Raw genomic sequence first — 21945 nt, 5'->3', positions numbered from 1 at the left:
AAGAAAAATGATAGGTGTAACGTTAAGAGACCAGAAGCTGGCAGTGTGGGTGAGAGAACAAACGCGGGCTAATGACGTCCTAGAATAGGAAGAAATGGCTGAGGCAGGGCACCCAATGCGAAGGCAAGATAACCGCTGATACTTGAGGGTGACGGAGTAGATTCCAAGAGAAGGCAAGCGTAGCAGGGGGCGGCAGAAAGTTAGGTGGGCGGATAAGATTAATAATTTTGCTGGGATATGATGGCCGCAGCTTGCAAAACATAGGGTTAATTGGAAAGACATGGGAGAGGCCTTTGCCCTTCAGTGGGCCCAGTCAGGCTGATGATGATGCTTAACAGAACTTCTTTCTCTGGAGTAAAAATTTACAACTGGACAGGTCTACCCATCAATGGCTGCAGCTCAGCTGAGCGAGATGATGTCCTTCTTCGACCAGAAGATCCAGAAGGAAGCGCTGTCGTCGACGACTGTGCAACATTCCGGCCTGTAAGCGCCCCCCTTCTTCCTGGCCTGGTCGCGCATTTTTCGGTCAGCAGACAAGAATCGGTTCTGCTCGCATCAATTTAGTTTTCAGCTTCCTAATTCCTTTATCCTGTATGTTTGACAGTACGACATTGACATGTTGCGCTCAGGACTGGAAACTGTAAGCACTAGGAAAACCTTCTGTCACTGCTTTGAAAAACAAAAACAAAAAAGAGAAGCAGCACTGTCCCCACTCGCTCCTTTAGAAAGCATGGAATTGCTTTGGCTTGACGACGAAACTTCTTCAATGCCGAATTAGGGCCATAAACTAAAGTTAATCTTTATGACCACCTGTGAAGTACATTTATGAGCCCCTGCAAGAAAAACTGCAAATTTTCGCTGATCGCTGGGTGCAGCTCATAGAAATTCCTAAACAACCATATTCAAAATTCCCTAGTCGACAGGTGACGATTGCACACAAATGAATATCTGGTTAATCATCTAGTTAAAAAGCACGAGGTGCTCTCTATAGCTACACAGCTGCATATTCCTGTTTCACACGAAGTTGGGATGCCTTTCACGAACGACCAACGATCGGGGAGACTGGAAGAGATCGAGTAGTTCATTATTAAGAGTGATTTCGTGCTACCCATGAATAAATTTAAACAGAGTAGTCTCCGCAGCCATTGCGCTCAAGAGCACTGCGCTCCACCTTTGTTAACGCACACAGAACTCATCTGGTAGAGGAAAGTCCCCAGGTAGGCTTTCTCCAGGTAGGCTGTAGGTTTGAGGCGCCTCAGAGGAGTGAATGTGGAAGCTCCTGCGTCTCACAGTTCGTTGACAGTGAAGCTGAGAGCATGTGGCGAGGGCTCCAAAACATGCGTGGTTGGCTCGCCGTTGTGTAGAGAACGCGGCCATCTCGTTGCTCGCTGGGAAAAAGAAAAAGATGCCGAAGGTAGGCGCCATGTTCGGCACTGGAGTGTGAAAAGCACGCGCTCGTAAAACAAAATAGGCTTAGATGAGACACGAAGCTACCGAATGGAGCCCCGAAATACACGCGTCTCAAGGGTCGGGAAGATGTCGTGAAAGGGATATATGCTGACCGTCTCTGTAACTAGAATATATGCAGCCTTTCACACATGTCAGAAATGTCGGCGCAAATTTCTGAACAATATGCACCGATGCGGGCAGAAGTAAACTGAGTACTTTGTGTTATTCTGAATCGCCTCTAGCATTCACAAGCGAAATCAGGCACGCGTTGCAGTATTTCGAGAAGGTCCCGCATAGATATAGTTCGAGCCAATTTAAACAAAGGCTGGATGCAGATATCATGGCACTACCACTCCCGAAACAATACAGCATTTTATGCTCTTGGCTTTGGTCGCGAACCAAGGAAGCTCTCTGCTTTTTTTTTTTAAATATGCCGTATAGTGTGTGTAATGCACTATTGGCGCTGTTTGTGAAATAACGCTCTTTACAGGTTTGACGTGAGCAAACGGCACCAGACGGCGCAAATGCACAAGCTCCTGATAGACATGGAAGACTTCTACTCTACACTAGAGCAAGGCGGCAGCAAAAGCTGGTACACCATTTGTTATCACATGGAAGCAAAATACGGACGCTGGAATTAGAAGGAAACAGCATTCGTGAAGACGAGATGAAAATAAAATAATTTCATTTCGGAGTACACTCAATGCATGCTAACTTTGTCAGTTTGTGACCCATGAGAACATACTGTACATGAAAATGGTGTTTTTTTTTTTTTTTTGCGGTGAGAGATAAAAATGATGTTCAGAATGAGGCCTGCTGTGACAAGCTGATACTGGTATCCAGTTCTCCGTATTATGCTGACATGCTATCTGATATGGGATCCAGATGGCTATCGGAGTACAGTAGTTCACTTACAGACGGAATTTTTCTTGTCATAGCAGATTTCGCAGATCTCACTAAGCCAACGTGTTAAAACGCTCACATTTTAGGAATTTGCTCGGCATAAGGAAGCCTGCGCGAGAATTGCTCGTAATAAGCCTAGACTCACGACCGTGCCTTCAGAAGCACGCATTCATGACTTCATTTCGGGTTGGCCTTGCCTTCAAGCACCAAATTAATTTAATCGTGTTCATTTCTCTTTCAGGGGTAAACCGACGAATATTGAAAGGCCAAGACGGGGTACTAAAGAATTTCCTTGCGAAATTATCTGCAGAATCCCCCGAGTAATTCATTAGTAATACGTGCATTTCTTCCAGAACAGGAATTACGGGCTGCACTCAGTCGCAGCTTTGCGTATGAGGAAGACGAGATCGACTGCGTGCAAGGTAGGTAAAATATTCTTTCCTCGCATAGAGGCAGGAACTATTTACATTAATTTAGCTCTCTTGCTACCTCACATCTGGAGAGAGGTTCCCACGAAGTCTTCTGGCTAAACAATAAGCACCCCAAGGTGTAAGCCTAAGATCGGCTCATGCTGATTGATTGAATCCCTAAGCTCGTCAAAAGGGAGCGGGGCAGGAAGCGAGACTTTGGGCTTCAATACTCACACCGCGCGAAGTTTTAAGCGTGCCTGCGAACCTCAACCTGAGCCTGCATCATGCACTTTTGTTTGATCCCGGGGTGATGCAGTTTCACAAAATGAACACCTAGGGCATGTTGTGCCGTTAATGCATGTGGGTTCTGTGGGAAACTCCTGACGCGGAATGTCCGCAGCGGCTGAAGAGATTGCTGTGGATCCTCCGGCCCTTACACCTGCTTTGCTTGCAGACCCGACAGCGTTGCCGTACCTGCTCCTGCTCCGCGTCGCTCCGGAGCAAAGTTTAGCGCCCGCGTTCCACCCGAACAAGACGGAGTACCACATCGACGTGCCTTACGAGCAGACGACCGTGGAGGTTCGCGCCAAAGCCCTCTACTGCAATGCCGAAGCTCGCCTCGACGACAGGCTCGGACCGGCCAGGTATACATTTGCTATTATGACGGAGGCGCGGCTCTAACGAACACGAGACGCGCGCGAAGCCACACTCAAGGCCGACAATGATTTCCGGGCATCAAACAACCGTTCTTGCAGACGGCATGACGTGCAGAACTGCGTGTTCGTGATTGAAGACGAAGTCTGACAACGTAGCGGTCGCGTTAATGTTTAGCCCTCAGTCGCAAATATCGCATCTCTAAGAATGTTACCAGTCCACTATAGACAATGGAAGGTAGACTGCGAACTGCATGGTTTTCAGAAACCACATGCTTGGTAATCTCGCCAGAAAAAAACGTGGTCGAGATCAGTGCAGATGAGTGGTTCCGATTCGAGCTATGAAATTAAATAGGTGGCAGGAGGTGGTATGATGGTTACCTGAGACAGACCTACGGAATGTAGCTGACACCATGGGCAGCCATAGCGCTGGGTTGGCAGTAGCATGTATGGGAGCAGATAAACCAGAAGAGAGAGGCAGTGAACCTAGCCTGTCATAGCTGTCTTCTATCTACCCTATGCTGGAGAAGGCACAAAGAAGGAATCGGAGAGAAGACCAAGCACATCGCACCGAGCATGAAAGCTCATGCGTTCGGTGTTTATGCATTATTGTATTTTAACTGTCCATGTTATCTCACCTGATGTCGAGCGCTCTAAATTTGCTCGGAATGTTCCTGGAGTTTTTGTGATCCGTTTTCTTCTAGCCAAAGCCACGTAGTGATGTAGTATCTGCGCTAACATGAAAGTCCTCGAAGGAAATGTAGATGCAGTTGTTCATCTACAGGGCCAAGAGGATTATTCACAAAGGAAAACAGCGCATACTTCACAAGGACACAGAATGGGAAGAAGAGACACTGGCTGGTTTGATTTATGGGGGTTTCACGTCCCAAAGCTACCCAGGCTATGAGGGACACCGTAGTGAAGGGCTCCGAAAATTTCGACCACCTGGGGTTCTTTAACGTCCACTGACATCGCACAGTATACGGGTCTCCAGAATTTCGCCTCCATCGAAATTCGACCACCGCGGCCCGTATCGAACTCGCGTCTTTTCGGTCAGCAGCTGAGCGCCATAACCACTGAGCCACCCCGGCGGGGCCTTCACCGCGGCGGAGCCTTCAGCACAAGAAAAGAACCGATCGAGATGATTTATGGTGCAACCGACTTGCAATCGCGAGGGATTTTTTTCTTGTGCTGAAGGCGTCATGTACTCGAACCCCTTGTATTGTGGCCATGTATACGAGGACCAAACCGGCAGATGCCTTAATAAAAGACTATCAGAGCACAAGTACAATGTGAAAGAGCGAATTTCAAGCCATCTGGGCGTCCACTGCCAAGACTCCAAATGCACACCCGAATTCAACAACACGAGCGTGCTGTGCAGATGTGATGAAAAAACTACCCGGTAAATCACTGAGGCCGAAAAAATCGCCAGCCTGAAAGAGCGCCCTGTCATCACTCCTTCCATAGCCCTTCTGGACATGGAGTAACGTTTCCTATCAGGAGCTGGGTGACAATGGTCCTCTCGTGTGATTCATTTCCGCCGTCTGTCTATCAGGCTTTGTTCTTACTGTTTTTGATACTTGAGGCATATTTACCGAAGTGTCACAACAATAAAATCTTCAATTAGTCAGCGGCGCCCATCTCGTCTTCCCTGTCTGTGTGCTTGTGAAGTTTGCGCTGTTTTCCTTTGTGATAAACAACCATCTCTCTTTAGATGTGCTATTCAAGCATAATTCAGAAACCCTTGCACATCTGGTATGAAGAATAGATTAAATATCGACGCTTATAACTAGGAGCTTGACTTTGGCTTGAACCGAAAAACACCGATAAAAGTACGCCAAATTTAGGGTTTCGAAATTCCGTTTCAACCGAGAAAGGCCAGTATTCTCGAAAAGCATGCCAAAACTGGGTGGCTACTGGGAGCTGCACTCAGACTCAGTGACAAGAGAAAATTAACATTGCACGGAAGTCGAAGACGTGGAGAGGCGGTGGTATGATCGCATTAAGTAACTCAGTTGTGCGTTGTGTCGAATTGTACCGCTAACCTACACACCTCCACCAAAAGGGTGGTTTCGCCTCTTCGCCAGGCGTCGTCTGCTAGCGTAGCGCATCCCGTTCACAGTTATCTCTAGCTTAGGTCAGTTGCCTTGTTATGTGGAATTTTTCACTGCATGATGCGAAACCATGCATAAGCGACAAGAAAAAGTGTCGTGTTGTGGTTAACGCAACGATTCAGCGGCAGTTTTATCTCTGCTGCCGACACGGAGACTACGTGATGTCGCCCTCTTTCGTTACAATGCAACAACCCAATGATAACATGATACCAAGTTTTAAAAGTAAAACTGAATTCGTTTTTGTATGATGGTTTCATCATTTAACATCCATTTCTGCAGTTTTAGTTGGGATAGCATTTCCTTGTACAATAAGAGATATAAGTACTATCATTTTCACTTTAATTAATGGTATATCGAGTGCTGGTGCTGAGGAAAGGCCAAAACATAGTCTCCAAGACGCTTTATTCCGCACAGGAATACCACATTATATCACAAGAAAGCGGTAGTTCACCCGCAGAAAACAGTGTTCGCAAACAAACAAACAAACATGGAACAAACAACGAAAAATTTACACCTCTCCCAGGGGCTTCCGCTTCGACAGTTCTCGGGTGGTTTATGCTCCTGACATGCCACTCCTGTGACGATAGCGCGAACAGAAGGACAGAAGCCTTTGTCTTCATCATGGAGTTCAGATAAAGTGGGGTTCATGTACATAAATAAGTTGCCGCGTGAAAAAAATAGCAGCAACAGACATCACGCAGCCTTCAGAACAAGTGTGACATCATACGAAGCGTGACGACGTGCGGGACAGCAAACGAGGAGTACGGCTCAAGATACGACGTAACAAGTGACACCTACCCTGAGGTACAAAAAAGTGTGCACAAAACGTAATGTCTTAGCTTTTCATTGTTAACGAGGCTAGTGATGTTATTGAAGGTTTTGTTTTGTTCAGACCCGATTGTTTTGGCAAAAAGTTCCTCTTTCATTACGGACCTCATAATAACCTTCTTCCAGCCAGGTCAATGCCTTGTTATGGTAACAACCGTCATCAGAAGCCGCATCCTCAGATATTTCTGGGTCATGTACTGGAGGCGATGTCGAAGGCGCCATTCATCGAATACATACGTACTGGAGATGCCGATGGTTCCTTGCCACATTACAACTGCGAATGAAATGCATTTTAGCTAGCATTCAAATCAGGCACAAATTAATCATGACACGCTGTTACTTCTTTCCACACGTCACTAATTGCACGAATTTTATGAAAAGTCGAGTGCGTTGTATGAAATGCATGAACATGTAAGCGTTTTTGCTCGAGTTTTCGCTGGATGAACTGGCCTTTGAAGAGAGACATCGTCGCAGGCCAGTGAATTACACGCTCGGTCTCGGCTTCAACCGCATCAGCGTGGTGGTGGTGGACATCAGGCACGTTGAAGCCCGTGTCGCCAACGCCTACGTGCTGAGCGTCTTCAGGCGCGAGCGACCATCGAGACACAGCGCCCTCGTGCAGCACGTTGCTGCCCGCTACTCAGCCTGCAGCCTCAAGCAGGTAAGGTACGATCAGCCGCACTTCTCCCGAGTTCCGTGGTTTGCACGCTCGTCAGGATTCTGCGCGACCATGCGTTTCACCGTCTGCTGGCCACTACCGCCCTTTCTGTTGGGTCGGCTTCTGTTAACAGCGCCTTCAACATGGCCGCAGTCGTCCACCAATCCAAAACAGTGACCGGCCTCACTTTCCGAGCCCGTGACATAACACTCGGAAGAGGTCGGCATTGCATTGGCTGCGTCTCATCCTGCTTCCAAAACAATTATTTCCGCCTCGCGAGGGGCCTGTCGGAACGTCGAGCACAGCTGGGTATCGTTACAAGCCTATCGCCTTCTCCAAAACAGCGTCTACAACGGGAACCCCGCTCACCAGAATATCGTTTTGGCTCCTGCTCACAGGGGCCTTGAGGGAAATGCGGACGCTGACGACGCCGCCCGCGCGCTCTCTCACCGGGCATTCCCGTCCGACCCCGACGATCAAGAACTCGGATTTCCTCCGGCTTACTCCTTTAAAAACATCGCTTTACTCTACCAATCTGGCCACGGCCTTTATACCTGCCCGTGTAAAGGCCTCTCAAAGGCGGAGGAGCGGCTTCTGCTCCGTCTCTCTACCAACACTCTGCTGTGCCCAGCAGCTCTCGAACACTGCCGATTCCACGTCTTCATAGAATCTTCAACGGTGTGGCCTTCATAGGTTGATGTAGGCGCGTAGGCCTGCACCACCTTCAGCTTATACCTCTTATTAAGCCCAATTACGATAGCTGCCACCCTCTCGTTAATACTATAAAACTCCTCCATGTTGCCAGCTATATCCTGATTGATGAGGAATCCCACGCCTAATTCTCGTCTGTCTGCTAATCCACGACAGCACAGTACGTTCCCGCCCTTTAGGACGGTATACGCCTCATCTGTCCTCCTAACCTCACTGAGCCCTATAACATCCCATTTATTACCCGCTAATTCCTCCAACAGCACTGATAAACTAGTCTCACTGAATAAGGTTCTTGCGTTAAACGTAGCTAGGTTCAATTTCCAATGCCGGCCTGTCCGGAGCCAATGATTCTTAGCACCCTCCCCTGCGTCACAGGTCTGATCGCCGCCTTGGTCAGTTGCTCCGCGGCCGCTGGGGACTGAGGGCAGAGGGTTAATTGGGTTGTTCATAGAAGGTTGCGGCCAAGTACTGCACCAGGGTGGCCAAATCCTGGCCTGGTGAGGAAGTGCGTTGTTGGTTGTAGTCACTGAGATCAGGCCGCACCCCAGGCCTCGTTGTACAGTTCCATTGAAGGGGAATGAAGGGGTGTAAATGCTGAGAGAGAAAAGAGAACAATCTTATGCGCAAATAAAAACATTGCTGGCAGATGCGAAACGTGGGTTGAAAGGCATACACTGCAGATAGACGAGTCGTAAAACAATGCTCATGTGTCCTGGTCGGTTTGTCATTTTTAAAATAAGAAACAGCGCATGGGCAGGACGAATGCCCGGAGAACTTCAAGCCGCTCCTGTCCGGCCGCTGCTTCTTCGTTCCCAAATAATGCACGGAACGATGCAGGGACAGTGCATGCAGTGCAAGAACGGAAATAAATGAGTATGCGCACACTTAATTAATGGCTTCACTCACACAGATCACAAGGAAATAAAACGAAGGCGTATACAATGAAAAGCAATGATGCAAAGATGGATGCTGCAGTTAAGAGGGATGCCAGAGATTACAGTACTTAAAAGGCGAACATTGCCGGATCAAGGATACTCCTGCTTCCAACATTGATTGTATTGTGCGAACGCTGGGAGAACTACCTCGTCGACGCAAGTTATCATCACTTTTTCTTGCTTTCTGTTTGCAGAGCTGTGGGCTAGTGGTTTACCCCAAAGAGGCGTGCGGTTTGCAAGCGGAGGACGCTGAAAAAACTTGGTCGTCGATGGTTCTTCGGCTGGAATCACTCGAATCCTGCCGCTCAGGGTACGAAGATGGTGAGGACGGTTACTGCACATATTTACAATATTTCATCCCATTTGAAGGCCTTGTTTTCTGTTTGAAACTAAATAAAACATGCTGGGAACTTAACCAAACGCCAGCGAAAAGGATACCTGGTCTTTGTAGTACAGGCGTGAGAAAAAAAGAATCGCACCGCGCGGCACCGTGGTTTGTGAACGCGCCTCTTGTTATCGGCGTGTTCGTACCCGCAGCGCAGAGCTTTGTTATCTGGTCACTTGTGGTAATCTTTTTGCTCAAGGCTGTATGTTTTTATAGAAGCAATGACGATTCGGCAATAAAGGCACACAGACTGCCATTGTATCGAGCCTCCAAATACGCTTATACGCGTGTCATATCTAACAGTAATTACCATGCCTAACAGCTTTCCACCAGCAGCTTTAACCAGAATTTGCTCATATTGTTCTGACATGCCATATCAGTGGCTTTGGGGCATGAACTATTTCCACAGGCCGATGGCTGCTTCCTTGCACCGACTGCGCGAATCCGGACTCCTGTGTTTGGAGCATGGCACGGTGGGCGCCTTTCCGCTGCCGCTACCCAGTCGTGTCCAACGCCTCCCTGCAGAGTTGCCTGGACGGGAAAAAGGTGAGGGTTTTCGCGAGGACCCCACCAGCTGCACTGGTGTAGCTCAAACAAACTGCGCTGGAAACTGGTACCTGCAAATATTAAACTGTTTTGTGACTGAGAATATGCAGCTGCATTCTTGGGAAATTACGAATTCACCAAAGGAAGCTGGAAGTTGGCGATTAGCATGTTGCTTGATACAATATTTTGCTGTATAAAAGTGAACCAAAATTGTCATTTTTGATTGAGCATCACCGGCCATGGCGTTTAACCAAGAACGCCCTGTTTGAAAACCGCTTTGCGCGCGTGGTATACACTGAACAGGGATGACACGAGATGAGAGGTTTAGCGGCATTCCCCTGCTTTCAAACTGCGCATCACCAGTAAAACGAAGCACATAAGTGATAAGCACCACTGTCTCTCCAGTTAAGAAATCACGGTGTGCTAACGAAGTATTCAGCCGTTCTGCAACCGTGTCGAACGGAGTGTTTAACCGGGAAATCAGAAAGGAGTAGTAGAAAAAAGCGGCTAACACTCTTAAAAAAAAGTTCGTAAAAAGTTAGTAAGTGGGTTGTAAAGAGGTAGTAACTGCAGCAGTTACTAACTCTGACTTCGTTTTACTACTTTTTGCTGACTACTTACTACCCTCTTCAAAGTATAGTTAGTAAAAGTAGCCCTTGCTACCTTTTTACTAACTGTGGTCGCCAGTTACTACCTAGTTAGTAACCGTTCCTTTTACCCCAAAATAGAGTCAAAATAAAGTCAAAGAATGTAACTGACGCAGACTGTCATCCCAATAAATTGGTTTTGTAATTAAACATTTCTGCAGGGGCAGGCGGTTAGGTAGAGCAAGCCGTTTCTACAATATCAACTTCATAATTAAAGCTGGTATCTTAGCTCAACCGGTACGAGCAACTAGGCCGTAAATGCGAGCCTGATTTACGGAGTATATAAGCCTGAGAAAGATTTCTCTACATGTGCACGCGCAGTGCGCGAGTGTGACTCTTCCTGATTTGTGCTTTGTGATTTGTGATGCTTTGTGATTTGTGCTGAGGTTGTTGATGCCATAATCTCGCATAATTCCTACATGTAATGCGCGGTAAGCTTAAACCTAACTGTGTGATTTACTGCCAGCACGCTCTGATAGCTCTGTCTGGATTCCGGAATTAGTAATTGACTGTGAAGCTTTTTTATTTTTCGAGTACGCATAAATTTGACAAGCCACGCCAGCACACCGTACGAAGAACCTAGCAGCGTATGCGAGTTTCTATTCATTTTCTTAGTAAATACTACTAGCTTCCCGTTACTAACTGCGGGTAGCAGCCGTTACTAACTCAATGGGTTAGTAACTGTTACTAACCTCCCCGTTACTAACTGCAGTTACTAACAGGGTAGTAACAAATGTGACAACCAGTTACTACCCCAAAGTTAGTAAGTACTACTACCTTTTTTCTAAGAGTGTACGGCAATTGCGATGGAGTGAGGCCGAAGTGCTGGTGTGGTTCATATATGGGGCACATTAGGAAGGCAGCCCGATGATGACAATAAAGTCGTTCAGAAATTAAACCGACTTTACCTGAATGTTGCGCGTACGCCTGACTGCGCTCTTAAAAAAAAGGCAGTTAAAAGATAGTAAGTGAAGCAGTTACTAACTCTGACAGCTTTTTAGTACTTTTTTTACTGAATATTTACTACCCTGTTCAGGTTAGGTAGTAAGAGTAGGCCCTTGATACCTTTCTGCTACATATGGTCGCTAGTTAGTACCTGGTTAGTAACCGTTTCTTTAACCCCAAAATAAAGAGAAGATAATCGTTACAAAATGTTGTGCGAATACTATGGTTCTCTAATTAAGCATTTCTGCATCATCGTGCGGTGAGGTAGAATAACCTGCTTCTGGAATCGTAACTTCATAATTAATGCTGGTAATAGCTCAAGAGGTAAGAGCCACTAGCCCGTAACCAAGAGTCAGATTTATGGAGTGTTTAAAACTGAGGAAGGTATACCCGGGCACACGAAGTGCGTGCGTCGCACTTGTGTGGCGCTTTCTGATTTCTGCTTTTCTTGCATTCTGAGCTTTTGTGTGCGCCGGAGGGATTGTTTGATTCCGTGGCCTCGCATAATTTGTTTATATGCCCAAAATGTTGAAGTATAAATATGCGATTTAAGTCCACCACACCCTGGTAGCTCTCACTGGTATCGGGCAGTAGTCAAACTGAACATATACCTTCATAGCTTGCGTATCTTTGGAACGTCAAACTCCCATAAACTTTTTTTTTTGTTTTTCCAGTGTACACAGATTTAACAAGCCACGCCAACGCGCCGTACTAAGAGCCTAACAGCATATGCGAAAACAGTTGCTATCCATTTTCTTAGCGAATAATACCACCTATTTGCTTGTGACTGCTCTTCACTATAGCCTTTTGAGGCAGCGACTTTCACTAGTTCTTCTTTTAATGCCTCCAGTTACTAAGAAGGTAGTGGGTTTGAGACAAGTATCTGGTTAGTAGTTACTTTATGAATTCCCCGGCGTTTTTTTCTCAAAGCGTTGCGGAACAGCATATTTTTAAAACAGTATATAACCTTAGCTCCTCTAACTAACGAAGCCGAAGGCCTTCTGCAACTTGCTTCCTGAAACAACCCACCACGCACCTTTCGAGGACCAGCTTGCGTGATCAGCAATTTATCCTCGTCTTACTGATGGCCAGGAATGCTATAGGACGGCAAAGTGTAAGGCTCGGAAGCCAGATAGTAATCATGAAAGGGGACTAGAGAGTGATGCAAAGGATAAACGATGAAACGGGCAAAAATTACTTGACCGTGTTCATCTCAACACAGTGGACGAACTTTTAAAAAGTCCACATTGGAAGCTTAATAACTATGCTTGAGTGTCCAGCTTTGCAACGTTCTGGCGAAACTCCTGCCCTCGCACTTTCGGCCTCTGCGTTGCACTAGAGGCACCGATAGTGTCTGCACTTTCGGGCGCAACAGTCTGTTTCGCCATGGCTCTCGCAGATATTTCTCATATTAGACCGCGTTCGAAGTCTGCACCGCACGAAGAGGCACAACTCTGGCCGATTTTGTTTTCAGTAGAGTTGATTCTCTGGCTCTTCCTGACGTTGGTCTGGCCGCAAATACTCATTAATCGCCCAGAAAATCGGATTTAGAAATCTTCCCTCCAGTCGATCTAAACTCGTGACGTCGAACGTCCTAATGGGGACAAAACAGGCACCTGTTCTGTTCCCTTTATATGTCGCGCTAAAGGTACTCCGGCTGGAAATCATGAACCAACTAGCCCTCATTAAAACGCTGCTGAGATTGATTGATTGATTGATTTGATTTGATTTGATTTGATGTGATTTCATTTGATTTGATTTGATTTGATTTGATTTGATTTGATTGATTGATTGATTGATTGATTGATTGATTGATTGATTGATTGATTGATTGGTTGATTGATTGATTGATTGATTGATTGATTGATTGATTGATTGATTGATTGATTGATTGATTGATTGACGCAGCAGTTGCTCTTCCTGGGCGACTCAACCAACCGAGGCGTCATGTACTACGTCCTGATGCGGCTCAACGGCACGCTGGGCGAGTGGCACCGGAGCCACGGCATCGCGCTGCACGCGCAGCGACTCAACGGCGGCCGCACCGCGGCGGGCTTCGCCTACTACCCGCACTTCTGGCTGCCGCCCAACCGCCGCCCGACGCTGGCCCGCACGCTGGCCCGTCTGGTAGACAGGTATAGACCATCCGCCTTACACGCGCTTGCCTTTCTTGCTTGCCTTAGCATTCCATGCCCTGCCCATTCCTTCTTTCTGACCTCGACTAGGATTTCATTAAGCCGCGTTTGGTTTCCGACCCACTCTGCTTCCTTCCAGTCTCTTAACGTCACTCCTGTTATTTTCATTTTCATACATCTCTGCGTTAACCTCTATTTAGCTTCAGCGCTTTGCGTTAGTTTCCATGTTTCTGCCCTATTGGCGACTGTCACGACCTTTAGGGGGGCGCATCAGTTTATACAGTGTGGCGGCGCTACGGAGGAGAAATGCTTCTGGGCGCAGAATAGTTGGAATCGTGTTTGTTCTAAATTTTCACGATAGCCTGGCGCCTTTTGTGGGTTTTGGCGACTTTGTGTGAGTCAGACTTTCTTTGCTTCACGGTGCGAAAGGACTGAGCGAGACACACGGAAGAAGTCGCTGTCTGGTGTGTGAAAACCGCTGGCGTGAACGCGAAGTTGTGGAGGGGGACGCGCTATTTAAAGAGAATAAAAACTCACGACCATCGACACTGGGGACTCCTACAACGGGTAACTGACATAACTACCAAAGCGCAGCTAATTGCCTTTAGCACTACAGGTAGGCAACACACGGCAACTGCCATGTGGCTTGAGCAGGTACTAAGGTAGAAACGTTCGCACGGTCGCAAGAGTTCTAGCTGCTGAAGCTGCGCCTGCTTTGTATTTTTTCGTGCTCGAAAATTTGAATGACGGCGTGCTACTTGAGACACAAATATAGATTTTTAATCTTGTACACAGATGTAAAGCGGGAACGGTGTGAGGTCGCCTTCGCCCAGCGCTAAACTTCTCTCGAAGGAACCGCGCCTTGCGCTCTTAGTTTGTGAGCAGTGAATGGAAGACACGAAATGAATGTTGCATGCTTCCAATCACAGAGAAGGCACGGAGCCTGCACTAAGTGCTAAAAAGGATAATAACTAAACGCAGGTCGAGCAAATCATAGCAAACAACTGTTACCGCGTCCGAGACTGTCGAACAGTATACTTTAGTTTCGTGCGTAGTAATTTTAAGACCCACCGTTCTGCTTTGCCTCTCTAGATCCTCAAACATGCTGTCCAATTCGTCCCCTGAGGGACTTAGCATAGAAAGCAAATGGCATCAGCAAATCGCGGATTACTAAGGTATTCTCCGTTAACTCTTATTCCCAAATCTGCCCGTTCCAGACCTCTAAATACGTCCTGTAAACGCGGGGTGAATAGTATAGGAGAGATCTTGTCTTCCTGCCCCGCATCTTTTCTTATTAGGAGTTCATTACTTTCATTAGTGGGTTTTACCATTTTCAAGAACCAACTATGGCCATCAAATGGTTAATTATCAGTTACCGCTCGCAATAAACAAGCTAAATGCAGCTAACGTTACCTTTCCTGAAATTACTCTCTCCTCTCTGATAAATATTATAGTTCATCTCAGTTATCACTAACACATCAACCGTTTTTGTATAATGGGCCTTCCACTTTATTCTTGATGCTTACCGCTTATTTTCTTTCGTTGCATATAATCCCTTGTATTCTGTTTGACTGCGCACATTATGTTTATTTTCTAGACTTTATACAGTTGTGTATTGAACCTGACTGAAAACTTTTCTTAGCAGTTGTTTCTCGTCCATGTCACTGCCGCCTGAACAGGAGGTGAGAACTCTGTCAAGCGCCGCTTTTTTTTCTCGTCTCCTCCATCAAATTGTATTTGATCTGATGGAAATAAACTTATTATTATTATTATTATTATTATTATTATTATTATTATTATTATTATTATTATTATTATTATTATTATTATTATTATTATTATTATTATTATTATTATTATATGTAGGGCTATGGACGCCGTGGAGCCGCTATAGGTACTTTACAGTACATTTATATATGCCTCTCCTACACTCTGGTCCCGCGATGCCTGCATGGCAGTTGCGGTTTGACCTGAGTCAAATGCTATCTGGTAATATGTGAAGGCTATATATTGAGGTTTGCTATATTCTGCTCATTTATCTCTCACCTAATTGACGGTGGAGGATATGCTCTATGGTCGAGTGGTCATTACGAAAGCCATCCTGGTCCTTCGCCTATGAGGGAAGGCTGAAGACTGGAAGAGCAATGCTTCATATGCGAGCGACATTTTTTTCTTTAAAAATCTGCAGCATGCCACCGCTGGACAACAGTGGGTCGACAATACTGGTGGTCGGCGGAGTGCAGTGGCTCAACGTCAAGCAGCTGTCATCGTTGACGACAGCGCTGAAAAGGTGAGCCGCTTCAAGAAGCATTCAATCGCGTATCCGCTCGAGGGAGAGAACATGCCAGTAAGCTTTTAAATACCAGGCATTATCAGTTGGTCTTTTGCGTTCACCTGGGACACTGTATCATGTGGCTCTGAAACCTCTTGCTTCAAAGTTTCTTTCCTTGCTTCTGATCATAGCCGTCACGATGACGATATCTTAGTTTCTCGCATAAGCTCTTAGTTGCTCGCACATAAAAAAATTGGCGAGGGCTTAGCTTTGGTTGAGCCTGGTAGGTTGCGAAAGCAAAAGCGCACCGCCTCCGACAGGAGGAACGCAGTGCGCCGCGTCTACAGGCCACGCGTGGCTACCCGCCGCCGTTGCGCGACGACTCGACTTCGTAGCCCATCTCTCACCCTGGTATGACGTCACGCTATGACGTCGCTAGGCATGGCACGACGTCAGAAGCCATTCTAAATGCCACGCGTGGCTACCCGCCGCCGTTGCGCGACGACTCGACTTCGTAGCCCATCTCTCACCTTGGTATGGCGTCACGCTATGACGTCACTAGGCATGGCATGACGTCAGAAGCCATTCTAAATGTCACGCGTGGCTACCGGCCACCGCTGCGCGACGACTCTACTTGGTAGCCCATCTCTCACCCTGGTATGATGTCACGCTATGACGTCAATAGGCATGGCATGACGTCATAAGTCATTCTAAATGTCACGCGTGGATACCGGCCGCTGCGCGACGACTCGACTTGGTAGTCCATCTCTCACCCTGGTATGACGTCACGCTATGACGTCAATAGGCATGGCATGACGTCAGAGGTCATGTCACGCGTGACTACCGGCTGCCGCTGCGCGACGACTCGACTTGGTAGCCCATCTCTCACCCTGGTATGACGTCACGTTATGACGTCAATAGGCATGGCATGACGTCATAAGTCATTCTAAATGTCACGTGTGGATACCGGCCACCGCTGCGCGACGACTCGACTTGGCTGCCCATCTCTCACCCTGGTATAACGTTAGAGCTCATTCTAAAGGTCAAACGTGGCTACTGGCCGCCGCTACGCGAAAGGCCGTTCATGAGCGTAGTATTGCTTTCACAATAAAATTATAATTTACTTAGTAGTCACTTTTAGGACAAAATGACTGCTGTTTCTGTAGAGGACCTGATTCCGGTGCCGCTGCGAACCTCTAAACTCCGCAGCCACCGGATGTTTTACTTTCGTAGCACCGACCTCCTCGACGCTGAAAGCACGCGAGATAAAGGGTCAGTTTCACTAAAGTGGCTCTAAGTTTCAACGCTGCACGGCTCCTCGGCGGTGGCCGGAACGTTTCACTCTTTGCTCCCACGCGCGTCTGCTGTCTATAGTGACGCTTCTCGTGCCCCTATAGGTTCTTTAGCATGTTTGTGTGTAAATAGTTTAGTTTAGTTTAGTTTAGTTTATGGGGTTTAACGTCCCAAAGCGTCTCAGGCTATGAGAGACGCGATAGTGAAGGGCTCCGGAAATTTCGACCACCTGGGGTTCTTTAACGTGCACTGACATCGCACAGTACATGGGCTTCTAGAATTTCGCCTCCATAGAAATTCGGCCGCCGCGGCCGTTTGTTTGTGTGTAAATGTCCTGACTGAACAGGCTTCACACTGCTACTCGTTTTGTTTGCGCGGAGTGTGATAAGTATAAGGTCATGATGAATGTTTTCGCTCGCCGCTAAATTTTATCTTCTCGACCTCTCTGTTGTATGCCAGGATACTATATAAAGTAAGTGGTGCAATGTTTTTCGCAGCCTTGGTCTGGATAAGGCCAAGATCATAATAAAGACATTCGGATCTGGCTTCCACCTGAGTGCAGAAGGAGGTCAACAAATGAACTTGGTAAGTTACGGCTGTCGAGCGCGGAGAATGTGCTTTTAGTGCGAGCCAGCGACAAAGCTGGATATTCTTAAGAAAACAACAATTATTTTTTGTATTGAAATACGTTCACATTCTAGCAAGATTAACAGTGCAAGACTTACCATGGCGTTAAGTTGAGACAGAGGAGGGTGAAGTGTGCTTCGAACCCTTTGTTTGAGCGCCTTGTTTCAGCTGCGCGTCTGCATCTTAAGTCTGTTGACCGCCTTCTTCGGCGGCAAGATGGCGGATGTCGGTTGAAGCCTTTCTATCTTTGCCCTTTCTGCCAATGCTTCTTCAGAGAAGTCAGGAGACACTTGGCCGCACCAACCGCGAGCTCGTTCGCCAAGCCGTTGAGCTCGGCATGGAGGTGGTCGACACGTTCAACATGACTTCGGCGCGGTTCATGGACTTCATGCAAGGCAACTGCGCGTGCCATTTTCACAAGGTGTGTGTGTACGTTTGCATAGGCAGGCGCAAAGGGGGGGGGGGGGGGGGGTGTTGAGGGGTGCCCTCGCCTCCGAAACATCTAAAGAAGGCCCCAAGTCTGCCCCGTACCTTTACTCTGTTGGATTTGTCCTGTCGTTGTTTAAAGTGCTGAGTTATGGCCGTGCAGGTTTTCTGACTGTACTGCTAAAAACTACTGCTCAATAATATTTTTGTGCCTGCTTCAATTCCATACCAGTGAAATAAACCATTTAATAACCATTCGTGATCTTTGTGCAGCGTTTTGACCGTTGGGGCCGCTGTAGGGCGGGGGCCTTTGTACGCATTCATAAACAAGCTCGTCTAGGTAATTGTCATTCATCCATCTAAATTTGCACTTTCAGCGGTAGGTTTTCTTTGCGAACGTGTTTTCTGGTTTTATGTATTTATATTTTCTATCTGGTACTTTACCCGCAACCTTAACCAACGTTCCAACGAGTGCGCTTCAGAATTAGGGAGCCTAGCTCGACCACTCTGCATCAACAAAACTTGGGTTGGGCCTAGTTGGTACATGATGTTGTGAAGGTATAGGATGCGCAATCAAAGGACGAACCACGAAGAAAGACACGTCCTTTGATTGCGCATCCTATACCTTCACAAGACCACTCTGCAGTCGGCAATTTTCGGGAGCCGACTTTCGTACGTGCACTCAAGTGCTACGCATAGCAGAGAAATAAATATGCGTGGTTAAGGACATACCTCCCTTCTTGAGAAGAGCCCCATGTGGCCGGGGTCTTTGTTCTGACGCTCCAGCTTCCCCCAAACGCCGCACATCGCTTGCAAACTTGCTCGCGGACATATCAATTCCACACATTGTTACCTGCACCGTTAGCAGAGAGCACTGATGCGCCATCATTGCGTTTCCTGCATCAGCGATCGCAAGCTGTCGCACTCACTAATAATTTTGACATTAAGTAATTTAGCCTCTTGAAGAAATGTAGCTTCTTTCAACTACCTAATCGGAGACAGCGCCTAGTGTTATTTCCTCATCAGCCTCCTTTATGCTGTTTGTACAGGCAAAAATAACAGTTCGTTTCGCGCCCGTGTTCTCAACATCACTATTTGCGTCTGTACGATGCACACGGAGCGCGGCGGTCTCCTGTTGCGGCGGGGCGAATTCGGCCGACGTGCAAGTCTCTGATTCCGAAGAGAGATGGCGCGCGCGTTCCATCTCACTGCAGTCTCTCCTCAGAGCCTGCACGGGGGCGCGGAAGTGGTGTGGTGAATAGGGGGTGACTAGGGGGTGAATCGGTTGTTTTTTTTTTTTTTAGAGTTACATGAGAGCTGTTAAGTACCATGGAGGAAAAAAAAAACTGAGGAGGGAGCGTCCGGCGACAGCCTTGAAGCCCACCATTGACTGGGAGAACGCCACAATCTTAGATACCATGAAACCCTTATCGTCACGACTGCTTTTAGAATCTTTTTATATGCAGACTACGGATGATGTCATTAACAGGACGAAGGGTAGTCTCCCGGATAGCTACGCCCACTTACTGCGCTGTCAAGTGCGCATATATGAAGCGGCCCATTCCGTCCATCTTTCATTGTGAACAAGGGACCCGTAGGGGTCCCGAAACGTCATGTTTTAAAAACCATCTTTTGTGCGAATGTATGTTTTATTTTACCACTAGTCTTAACAAGTAAAAATATAGTAAAAAAAAGAAAGTTTGTTTTTTCGTGATCACACCACGTGATAGCGTGCGGTAAAATCTAGCCCCGCTGCGCGCGCGCATGTGCGGATTAGCGCGTCAAACTGACTGTAGATCAATCTCCTTGCTGTAGACGCCCCGCGCCACAAGCCGCGCATACGGGCGCACTAGAACATACCAGAACCAAAACATGAAGGACTGACTGGGAGAGTGAAAAACTGAGGAAGAAAACGGCTTCATAAGCACTCGGCTTACGAACGCTGGCCGCGTGACGTCACGCTCCCTCCTTAGTTTTTTTTCCTCCATAATAAGTACCTAGAGTTGCGCGTACGTCCGTCGAGTTGCCGCAGAAAACGACCAAGTTATGCGGTAAAGCCGCACTTAGTGTTTGCAGGAGACGCTATGCGGCACAACTCGGATGGGGAAATCATTGAGCGATGATTACCTTCGGCAATCGCATTCCATATAATTTACCGTGGACGCTGCTCATTTAAGTAATTATACCGGGAAAAGTCTCGGAAAAACTCTATCTCTCTTGCGCCCTCTTAAAACAGGAAGTGTTCTGGGGCTAAATCGCAATGTTGCCAGAAAAAAACTTTCGACAAAACCGTGTATAGAGTAACATTAAGGGTGGATGCCAGTATTTGGATGTTCGTCTATATTACACACAGTGGGTCCCGCCTTCCTGAAGTGAGTGGCGCTTTAACGCGAAAACATTTATTATTCTGTTTATCTAGCGACCTTTTGTTCTTCTGGGTATATTCCTTGTGTTAGGATTTTTTAAAGACAAGCATTCCAGCAAAGGGAAACCCGGTATGCATATATACAGGGTGATGCTTTTAATCTTTGCAGCGTTATAAAAAGAAATGAAAATGATGAATAGCGTGTTGGGCTCGAAAAAAATCACCCTCTATATATACAGCCCTTTAAAAACAGCATGCCAAGTTCACCACTGCGAAATACTTCCTTGGTTTGTTTTTCTACTTCGAAGCATACACTTAACTAATACAAGTGCAAGCCTACAACACGTTCTTTTCTTCTTTAACCAATGTATAATACAGATAGTCTATTTTTATGTGTTACGTGCGGTATTCTGCTGTGCCTGTTGTGCGATCCTGTTCCCCGCCAAAAAACTTCGGGACCTATTCTTTGGTCGCACGAGCTAGGTGCTCGTTCAGCGCGTTCAATCGGGTATTGGGCGAGTCGTCACTGTGTTGCCGTTGCTTTCTGGAACTGCCGGGGGACCGACCTATGGTCATTCTGGGCTATGAACATGTAGCCACGTTCGAATAAATGCCGCTGTCCGCTGCAGCGCTTTGGATGTAAGCCTAGCTCTAAACAACTCCCTTCTTTTTCGCACCAGGTCGTCAGCGATTCTCTGACAACGTACCGTGTCGAAGGCCCCGTGAACCAGGCGTACGGCGACATCCTGCTGAGCCGTCTCTGTCAGCAACGGAACTCAGAGCCGACGTCATCAAGAACCCCGTAATGTGCTGCAGCGAAGCGGAACCTACCGAGTCTTTCACACAAATCAGCCCACTGTTCACCGGGGATGCCCCAGAGTTGCCACCTATACAAGTGTCCAGCTGAGGACGCACAAGCAGAGGAAGTGGAAACGACTATGCATTAACCGATCCCGCACTGGAAGCAGTCGGCTAAATGGTCCAGCGTACAGCAATAACTTGCATAACAAATGTTTCTTCCACGTGTTTTATGTCGTCCATAAATTTACAACGGCTACTGTTTTCATGCGTATATCTTTTAGTTTCGTTTTGTGGTTTACTCTGCAGAAGCTACATCACCTCTGCAGTGACGCATAATTCTAACATCACGTTCCGTGTTGCAGACTCTGCATTTAAACTGCGAGCGACAGTGAAATGTACTGAGCATATCGGTGACATCATATGCAAGACATTGCCGGCTTTTGAAGGAACCTAGACTTGTATTTGAAGGAACAAACAGCGCGACGAAACACGGACACACGTAGAAAAGACACACACACGAGCGCTGACTCACAACTGAAAGTTTATTCTGGTGGAAAGACCCTTAAATAGAAAACATGAGGGGGTGGGTAACAGGGCTGCTCAGCGATAACCGGTAATCAGTGTGGTCGCGTCACAGGATGACACAAAAACACAACAGGGAACAAAAGAAAGTTATAAGCGATAAAAGACGGTGTAGAGGGCCGCGTAACAGTGGTCAGGTAGGTAACAATAACAAAAACTATGAAAAAGTAGCCAAAAGAGCGGGGAAAGGTAAAACCTATGAAGAAAACAGATGAAAATTACACAGGTGAAACCATAAAGATGTAAAAACGTGAAGAAGG

The 21945-nt window shown here is 47.0% G+C and overlaps 1 protein-coding gene across 4 annotated transcripts in view; it reads left to right on the top strand.

Annotated features, from left to right (window-relative positions):
* Nucleotides 1–21345, top strand: part of LOC149359216 (cadherin-like and PC-esterase domain-containing protein 1) — a 95358-nt gene extending 74013 nt beyond the window's left edge. For 3 of the 4 annotated variants that reach the window (XM_089571494.1, XM_089571491.1, XM_089571492.1), the window contains 13 exons: nt 377–483; nt 1940–2041; nt 2594–2628; nt 2706–2774; nt 3217–3406; nt 6832–7018; nt 8856–8982; nt 9456–9592; nt 13093–13319; nt 15508–15609; nt 17382–17469; nt 17786–17932; nt 20983–21345. In XM_089571494.1, the coding sequence (XP_089427620.1) occupies nt 377–483; nt 1940–2041; nt 2594–2628; nt 2706–2774; nt 3217–3406; nt 6832–7018; nt 8856–8982; nt 9456–9592; nt 13093–13319; nt 15508–15609; nt 17382–17469; nt 17786–17932; nt 20983–21108 (1644 nt within the window). In that variant the 3' untranslated portion in view covers nt 21109–21345. The remainder of the gene's footprint in view (nt 1–376; nt 484–1939; nt 2042–2593; nt 2629–2705; nt 2775–3216; nt 3407–6831; nt 7019–8855; nt 8983–9455; nt 9593–13092; nt 13320–15507; nt 15610–17381; nt 17470–17785; nt 17933–20982) is intronic. The other variant, XM_089571493.1, reaches the window with a different exon arrangement.
* The last annotated feature ends 600 nt before the right edge of the window (nt 21346–21945 follow it).

This window comes from Amblyomma mixtum, chromosome 2 (assembly GCF_055824585.1).
Source record: "Amblyomma mixtum isolate Tamu chromosome 2, ASM5582458v1, whole genome shotgun sequence".
In the NCBI taxonomy this organism is placed as follows: Eukaryota; Metazoa; Arthropoda; class Arachnida; order Ixodida; family Ixodidae; genus Amblyomma; species Amblyomma mixtum.
This window is presented reverse-complemented; position numbering and strand designations above follow the sequence as displayed.